At 43.4% G+C, this 10055-nt stretch overlaps 1 protein-coding gene across 1 annotated transcript in view; it reads left to right on the plus strand.

Annotated features, from left to right (window-relative positions):
* Positions 1-6669: 6669 nt before the first annotated feature.
* LOC311045095 (endothelin receptor type B-like) overlaps positions 6670-10055 on the plus strand; it is a gene marked incomplete at both ends in the record, with an annotated part of 12533 nt that continues 9147 nt past the window's right edge. The window contains one exon of the mRNA XM_084056903.1: positions 6670-6819. Within this exon, the coding sequence (XP_083913029.1) occupies positions 6670-6819 (150 nt within the window). The remainder of the gene's footprint in view (positions 6820-10055) is intronic.

The raw sequence follows: 10055 nt of genomic DNA on the forward strand, positions 1-10055 counted from the left end.
TGGAAGAAGTACTCGGATTTTTTACTTGAGCAAAAGTAGCAAAACCACAATATAAGAATACTCTGTTACAAGTAAAAGGCCTGTATTCAAAAGTATAAAATATGGCTTAATTGGTTAATGCATGTTTTGATTCATCATAATAATCTAAATCTACAAAGTAACTTGTAATTAAGGTTTTCAATTTATTTTAGTGGAGTAAAAAGTGGAGTTTACTCTTCAGAGAGAGAGAGGGGTTCCTGTTGACAGGCGAGTATGGCCTCTGTAGTTCACTATATTTGGGACTACATTTCCCTTGATGTCTATCTAGTTACTGTAATATTGGACACAGGTATCTTGTATTTGCTATCAAGTGATGACACTGCTCCAACCTTTATGTACTGTTGCATTCACTTGTCTTTGTATGCCTGAAGAAGGTCATACGGCCGAAAGCTCGGAGTAAAAAGTAAAAATGTGCCTCTGAGATGTACTGGAGTAGAAGTATGAAGTATCGGAAAATGGAAATACTCAAGCAAAGTAAAAGTACCTCAACACTGAACCCTGGGGGACTCCAGTTGAGAGCATATGTGGTGATGAAAGCAAATATTTCCAAGAAACCTGGTAAGCCCAACCAGTCAAGTATAAGAAAACCACTTCAGTGCATTCCCTGTGATACCGGCTCTCACTTGACAAGAACCTTTCACTTCATAATCCTATGCTGGGACAGCGCTGACAAAGACAAATAGAGTAAGGAGAAACGTCTGGATATGCAATGCTAATCTCTCCGAGACACTGCACTATAAACAAGCCATAAACAAGATATTTCCACAGTAAAAGACACATTACTGGATGCTTCAGTAAAATGGAGGAATGTAAAAGAAAAAACAAAAAAGTTTCGATGACAACTTATGCTGAATCATCTTATTCTTTATTGGTAAACTTGTATGCTATTATGTTTTTACGGCATATTATAAGCAAATGCATTACACATAATGTACAGAGCACCTTTTTAAATCAAGGTTCCAAATAGGTCACTATGGCAGATTAAAGAACAGCAGATATCAAAACCATAAAAGCGTAAAATATGAAACTGAAGCTAAAAGTTTGAAATAGAACAAGAAACATAATAGAGAAACATAAAGACATAATACACTGTCAGACAGTGAAAAGTTCAGGAAAAAGCTGGGGCTAAATATAAATGTGTGCTGCTGTAATGTAATCTGCACATGGGCTGTTCAGTAGCATTACTTTAGGACAGTGGTTCACAAACCTTTCCATGCCAAGTACCCCCTAATAGTAAAAACAAATTGCTTCATTTAATTTATTGTCTCCGCCAGGCCGAAAGGCATGGCGAGAGAGTATGTTTTACCCCCTGTCCGTCCGTCCGTGTGTCCGTGTGTCCGTGTGTCCGTGTGTCCGTGTGTCCGTCCGTCCGTCATTCGATCTGTCTGTGTACAGCTAATCTCCGGCACCGTTGGCTTGCTCGCAGCCAAACTGTGCACACACAGTCCCTGGATACCAGAGCAGAACCTCTGCCCCAAATGTTTCACAGGGGCCTGTTATAGCGCCACCAGGAGGCCAATTTGTGCAAAACACATTTTTTGACAGTACTCCTACAGATTTTGTCCAAAAATCCCACAAATCGGTACACAGTATCTCTATAGTCATTAAACGAAACGGGTCTTTCAGATTTCTCATATTCCATCCTGATTGGCTAAAAATGTCTTCCAAAGTTTGCAGGAGTGCACCGTTTTGAACAAAATGCCTCAAATCATGAACACAGCATGCAATTTCCGTGACATTTTGCACGCACATTCCCATTAGGCCGAGGAAGGACTACCATTTGAACATTTTCAAATCAGCCTCATGGTGGTGCTATAACAGGCCGATTCGTGTTTTTACCTATAATTGCACCAATCTGTGTAAAACTTTGTATGCACACTCCCTATAGGTCAAGGAAAAACCTTTGCCCTGCATTTTTCACATCTGCCTTTTATAGCGCCACCAGGAGGCCGACTTGTGTAAAACACATTCTTTTATATTACTCCTTCCAATTTTATCCAAATTTCACGCAAATCGGTACAAATGATCTCTATAGTCATGTGATCACGACGGATGTGTTTGATTTTTCATATTCCATATTGATTGGCTAAAATTGACATCTAAAGTTTGCATTATTGGCTTGTTTTGAACAAAATTCTGCAAATCATGAACGCACCGTCCAATTGCGCTCAAACTTTGCACGCACATTCACACTATGTTGAGGAACAAATGCCACCCTTTTAACATTGGCCTGTTATAGCGCCACCAACAGGTCTAATTTAGCGAAACACATGTTTTTAACAAAATGCCTCAAATCATGAATGCAGTCAGTGTCCGATTGTCGTGCAAGGCCTAAGAAGAAATGGCACCCTTTTCACGTTGGCCTATAATAGCGCCACCAGGAGGCCACAATAGCCTACCTGACCTGGCGGAGACCTGTGCTCCGAGGATCACTTTTTCTAGTTTAGATTGCTTATTGTCTCCGCCAGGCCGAAAGGCATGGCGAGAGAGTATGTTTTACCCCCTGTCCGTCCGTCCGTCCGTGTGTCATTCTGTCTTGTCTGTGTACAGCTAATCTCCGGCACCGTTGGCTTGCTCGCAGCGAAACTGTGCACACACACTCCCTGGATGCCACAGCAGAACCTCTGCCCCAAATTTTTCTCATGGGCCTTTTATAGCGCCACCAGGAGGCCGATTTGTGCAAAACACATTTTTGGACAGTACTCCTACAGATTTTGGCCAAAAATCCCACAAATCGGTACACAGTATCTCTATAGTCATTAAAAGAAACGTCTAATTTCAGATTTTTCATATTCCATCCTGATTGGCAAAAATTGGCTTCCAAAGTTTGCAGGAGTACTCCGTTTCAAACACAATGCCTCGAATCATGAACACAGCATGCAATTTATGTGATTTTTTTCACACACATTCCCATTAGGCCGAGGAAGAAATGCCATTTGAAAATGTTTAAATCAGCCTCATGGTGGCGCTATAACAGGCCAATTCGTGTTTTTACCTATAACTGTCCCGATCTGTGTAAAACTTTGCATGCACACTCTCTAGACGTCAAGGAAAAACCTTTGCCCTGCATTTTTCACATTTGCTTTTTATAGCGCCACCAGGAGGCCGACTTATGTAAAACACATTTTTTGATATTAAGCCTTCACATTTGATCCAAATTTCACGCAAATCGGTACACATGATCTCTATAGTCAGGTGATCAAGACTTATCTGTTTGATTTTTCATATTCCATCCTGATTGGCTAAGATTGACATCTAAAGTTTGCAGGAGTGGCCCGTTTTGAACAAAATGCCGCAAATCATGAACGCAGCCTCCGATTGCGGTGAAACTTTGAACGCACATTTGCACTACGTTGAGGAACAAATGCCACCCTTTTTACATTGGCCTGTTATAGCGCCACCAGCAGGTCAAATTTAGCAAAACACATTTTTAGAGCAAAATGCCTCAAATCATGAATGTGTCCGATTGCTGTGCACGGCCTAGGAAGAAATGCCACCCTTTTCCCATTGGCCTATTATAGCGCCACCAGGAGGCCAAAATAACCTACCTGACCTGGCGGAGACTTGTGCTCCGAGGAGCACTTTTTCTAGTTTTTGATATTTTTGCAAACAACGAAACAAATCTATTAAAAAGCTTAGAAAATGCCTTATACATTTCTTTATGATCCCCCTTCCAATTGGCCTCACTGGCAGCCCCTCTGTGGACCACAGGCCCCATATGAATACCTGTGCTTTAGTGTGAACGAGAAAGTCCTTTTCTTTGTAAGCACACAAATTGTACTAACTAATTAAGCTAAAATGTCCGTGGTACGTAATGTGGTTGCATGGGTCTAATGACAAAATGTGATTACCAAGTGCACAAGCATAAATTCTTAAATTGGGTTTCTGTGGCAGAGGTTATACAGACAGAAGGTCACTGAGAGTCGTGGTCCTTAAAAAGCCCAGGAGATCACCGCTGTGTGGGCCTGATGTCTGATTGGCCAGGGATTTGTTTTGACAGCGTCCAGGTGAGGGTGAAATTCCAGCAATCGATTGAAATGCAGATAATGCAATAGGTACACAGTACTACACACTACTTGTGTGTGACACATTGACATGGCTGTGGGTGGATAGGTGGGGTGGGGCGGGGGGCATGTGAGAGAGCAAATTACATTACACACCCAATGCTGCCCTGGTTGTACCATGTGAAAACTGTCATGCGTTAAGTTTCATAACTAGGGGGATAATTAGTGTACAAATCAATTTCCCACAGCTTTTGCTACCGTCCGTGGGTGTTTCAAAAAGGCGAGTGAAAAATATGAATTGAATTCAACTGAGTCTAGTTATCCCGTTGTGTTTCATGTCTTTGCTCAGCCAAAGGACATGTTGTCCTTGAATCACTGGCAGCTTTTCTCATTTCCTTTCCTTTCTTGGCTTAATTTAAAATGCTTTGTCTAAGTTTATTTAGACAGTTCAATGTGTCTGCATGTTTGTTTATTTCTTAATTGAATATAGCCTACAGTTAGAAAGTAGAGAGAGACGGCCATAGTCCCTGCAGAGATGGCACTCTGAACCGCTTCTCAGCAAAATGGTACATCGATGTAATGCCAAACTATGCTGGTGATGAGCATACATGCAGGTGACTCGGTGAGTCAAATAAACACTAGTAGCCCACTGGTTAGGGTTATAGTCCATGATCCAGACAAGATTTCATTGTCGAAAGAGTGGGCAAAACCATACCTATATTAAATTGTTTATAGGGTCAATATAAGTAAATAAAGATATGATAACCTTTCCACAGGAGCAGCTTTTTCATATTTATCACACATTTTGTTATTTTCCCCATACGTACATTTTTTGAAGAATGTTGACAAATCTTCTCTTATGGGGGTCAGTCATGGCACAAAATGGGGTTCAGCGGCCAAATATCAATTTGGGGGTCCTTTACATGAAAATGACTGAGAACCACTGGAGTAGCCTGGTGGAGAGAGGGAAGGACTCAGAGCTAACAGAGATAATAATAATGTTATTTCTTCCAGATGGAGAGAGCGGAGATTAAATCAAAGAACAACGGTGGCGAGATGAGCGATCTCTTTTTTTCTTTGGTGATGTTGTTCTTGTGAGGAATGGAAGAAAGAGAGACAGACGGCAGCAGGATGCAGGAGTTCATGTGAAGGGTAGAGGGAAAATAAGAGTGTTAGGAGAGAGGCTGGCTGGGGATAGAAGAAAGGCTGACACACAGAACATCATTCACTGTAATCTGAAGATAGTAGCTTCTGTGCAGATGGTCACAAGGGTGTACACACACACACACACACACACACACACACACACACACACACACACACACACACACACACACACACACACACACACACACACACACACACACACACACACACACACACACATTTGTGCATGATTTTACACACATACACACGAGCGCACGTACACACACAGATATCACAAGTTATTGGTTAAATTTAATAATATCATATCACATTATGTCCTTTTTATCAGTTGGCCTAAATCCTTACCCTAGTTCTGAATGCGTGCGTGTGTGTGTGTGTGTGTGTGTGTGTGTGTGTGTGTGTGTGTGTGTGTGTGTGTGTGTGTGTGTGTGTGTGTGTGTGTGTGTGTGTGTGTGTGTGTGTGTGTGTGTGTGTGTGTGTGTGTGTGTGTGTGTGTGTGTGTGTGTGTGCACAGCATGGGCTGTGCGCTCTCACCAGCTGTGGTGACAAAACAACAGCAACCTTACACATGTAATGTATACCATGATTCATCTGGGACCCCCTCCCCTCTGGCTCTGTGCTTGATATTCATGTTAGACACTGATTAAGATCAGAAAGTACAGTGAAACGTGTGATGTATATACACAGAAAAAAGAATCCTGAGTGTTAATTTAATTCTGAGACTACAGTATAAAAATGGACTGGAGATGGTGGATATTCATATTCTCTGAGTTAAATGAACACTTGGGGTTTTCCAGTGCGTACACCAGAACAGTGTCACGTACAGCCTCTGCAAAAACACTTCAAAGTAACTTGGTTTCTCCTCTCTCCGTGTTGTGCTTCAGCAACATCAGCATGCACTGACGCTATAACACACACACACACACACACACACACACACACACACACACACACACACACACACACACACACACACACACACACACACACACACACACACACACACACACACACACACACACACACACACACACACACACACAGGGCTACATTGTGCTGTTGTCAGCCAGGGCTCAGTGCTAATAGCCCGCCATCATAGGGGAGAGACAGAAGGAAAGAGCCCGAGGCAGACTTCACACACACACACACACACACACACACACACACACACACACACACACACACACACACACACACACACACACACACACACACACACGTACAGTACACACATGCATGCTCGATGGACGCTGACAAACGATATGCATGTTAGAGACACTTATGCAGATACGTACACTCGCGAGCATACACAGGCACACACACAAAATACACTCATGGCTACACGGACACATGCACATACATGTGTGCGTGCACTCACACACATACACACAAAGTGCTGCATGCTTCGGCGTGACGGGCGAGCCTCAGGGCTGTGGTTTATTCATTTCGGCAGGGCTTCATGTGGGTGCGAGGGGTGTCAGAGGTGCACAACCTCTCCTTTGTCTCCGTGAACAGAGGGGAAATCTTGCCCCGGAGACAGAGGGATGGAGGGGAGGAAGGGGTGGAAAAAGAGAAAGTGGCAGGGGTAGATGCACTGGGAGACGTAGAGGTACAGAGGGAAATAGAAGGAAGAAAAATAGAGACAAATCATGGGTGGGGAAAGAGATTAGGTAGAGGGAATGGGGTGGTGGGTTAGGGCTGGGCATGACAGAAAAAGAAGTGAGAAGCGGCAGATCAAGGACGGTGAGACAGATAGAGGGCAGTTTGTATGCCGAGTATGCCATTCCGAAGCCTTGGGGAGGCTTGGGGAGCGTTTTCATTTACTTTATGTACTGGCTATGCGCAAGTTTTTACAACAAATGCATGATTTTAAATCTCTTGAGATTTGAGAACAATGCAGGCGTGTCCAAGCGAACCGTTGGCCTTGCGTGTTGACGAGTATGCTGTCTGAGTTGACAAGCCTAGTGGATGGAATAGGTTATAACGTGAAACAAAACTATAGCGCTCCCACCATTATCCTTCATGTGTTCAGCCAATCACAGCGGTGGGGTTTGGAGGATGACTGGCTTGGCAATGGCATACATGCAGGGGTCCACGTTTTACAGTGGGTTCTCTATGTGTAATGAAGTTGTAATCACGGCTGTAAAAACGCTGGATTCCATCAGTGTCACATAAGGAGGTCTGTAATTGGAAGATTGCTTACATGGTTGGGCTAAAAATGGAGCTCAGACAGGATGCACTTAGGAAAAAGGGTAGACGGATTAATTTTCTGTCATCTGATAGAACACTTAATTAATTATCATTAAGCATGTTTAATACTCATATCCAATGAAATGGTTAAACAGTGAATTGCTCAAAATAATGACTCTTACCTTGCTGAAAAAAAATAATCATATTGATCTCGGGATCCACATGGTAATGGCATGTCTGTGAATTAATGTGGTCAGCCTGTGATTGTATGATATATGAGGTCAGATTTGGGCAAGGTTTCAGCTCGATCAGCTCCCCATTGACTTTGATTATAAAATACTAGACCGGCGCCCGCCTACTCGAGGCCATGCATGTCGGGAACTAATTATATTATTAAAGGTCATCTCTTCAACTCACACCTCCCTCACCTCATCCACCATGCTAGCCCTTTCCCTTTGGTAGCTAGCGACTACAGTTCATAATAGCATATTCCACCTCTTCAACTCCCTCCTCATGCAAAATAGGCAAATACATACATAGGGTTCATATGGAAAAAAAGAAAAGAAAAAAAATACACAGAAGGGGGGAGATTTTCTTAACATAAATGTTAATAAAGTTTACATTGTGATATTAGCAAAAACATAAATACCAAACATATCAGTCTACATTTCTATGTACTGTAACCACTTAAAGCCCTGTAGTCAAGAACTGGACGTGAGTGACAACTGTAGACCACTTAGACCAATGTTTCCATCTATAGATAATCTCTTCGCCAAAAATAGCCAATCTACAAGCTCACAAGGCGACGCATTGTGAGCTTGTAGATCGACACATTTTTGAAAATGTTCCCCCCAGAATATGGATGCTGGGGTTCAAGTGGTTAACTCAGTCTGACCAGAAGCAGTGATAAAACATACCCCACCGCCACCTGCAATAATAATGAATGATCAGAGGGGTGATATCAAAAGCAAAGGCATGGATTTACCCCCCCCCCCCCTCCCCTGCCCACAAATCGAACCCTGAATACATCAGGATGAAAGCGACATACCAAGTTGAAACCTTGAGTGAGATGAATGGTGGGAACACACACACACACACACACACACACACACACACACACACACACACACACACACACACACACACACACACACACACACACACACACACACACACACACACACACACACACACACACACACACACACACACACACACACGATGCTCAGGCCTGCAAGGGAAATACCAGGGGGGGGGGTCACTCTGAGTGGATAGGGGGGGATTAACAAAGAGCCGAAAGAGAGGGCAGAGAAATGGCTAATGTGTGGATAGGACTTAACCCCTGTCGTTTGCAGGGGACACTCTGGTTTTTATAGAGCTAATAGCCTGTAGCTGCTAATGAGTCTCCTTTAGCCCACTGCATGGTTCATAAAACTGAGGGTCAAAGGTCAACTGCTGACAACTATCCTCTGGGACGCAGATCCAAGCCTGCGGGCTCCTGCACACGCACGCACGCATGCGCGCGCGCATACACACACACACACACACACACACACACACACACACACACACACACACACACACACACACACACACACGATGCTCAGGCCTGCAAGGGAAATACCAGGGGCTATGTTGCTGGTTAGAGGTTAGTGAGGTGTCCCCTTGTTCACTCTTTGGGTAAAAGAATCCCCACTTGTTCCAGACAAGCTCTTCCATTGTCCTCATGGGACTGCCATAATAGCAACAGAAATAGCCTGTATCTAATGTGACATCAGACAACTAAGCGATAAAACCTGTGTTTGATTGACAGCTTGAGCTTGTTTAATTGGCATCAGGGTTTCTTTCAGTTGTCATGCATCGTAAATACCAGGGGTCACACAGATATTTGGCCATTTCCAAGGACTCCAAGTTCCATAAATAACATAACTTTTGTTCAACTTTTCATGGAACTCAATCTGTGGTTCGTATGGTTTAGTAATGACGTTCATATCACAAGGAAAAACAGGAAAAACAAGCACGACAATCCAAAAATATGTTGGCCAACCCTGGGACATACATAACTGAATTTATACCAGTATAGGAATTATAAAGCTAGATGGAATTCCTTCCAATCCTGGACGTTCACAACATGTAGAGAGCCAAGACAAATAGTCAAAGTTGTGTGAAGGTGTATGGACAGACAGGAAGGTTTTGGGTGCCAAAAGCCTGATTTACAGCATGGCTACTTTGTCTTTGTCATACAAGCTTCTAGATCGGATATTTTCAGTGCACGACGTCACACCAGTATAAATCTGGCCTAACCTATGAAACGTCTTAATGTAATGAAAACACACATCCAGAGGTCAAACTGATGTACAAGCCTTCTGGAATGTGATGCGTTGGACACATCCAATTCTCTCCACAGCAAAGCTCTCACAATGAAACACGTTTCACTCTAAGGTGACATGTTCCCTATTTGAAAGAAAATACTTATGAGCACAAACCGAAAATAAAGTGTGTGTGTGTGTGTGTGTGTGTGTGTGTGTGTGTGTGTGTGTGTGTGTGTGTGTGTGTGCGTGCGTGCGTGCGTGCGTGCGTGCGTGCGTGCGTGCGTGCGTGCGTGCGTGCGTGCGTGCGTGCGTGCGTGCGTGCGTGTGTGTGTGTTCTAAGATA

Source organism: Gymnoscopelus microlampas (genome assembly GCF_963454915.1).
Source record: "Gymnoscopelus microlampas genome assembly, chromosome: 5".
Taxonomy (NCBI): Eukaryota; Metazoa; Chordata; class Actinopteri; order Myctophiformes; family Myctophidae; genus Gymnoscopelus; species Gymnoscopelus microlampas.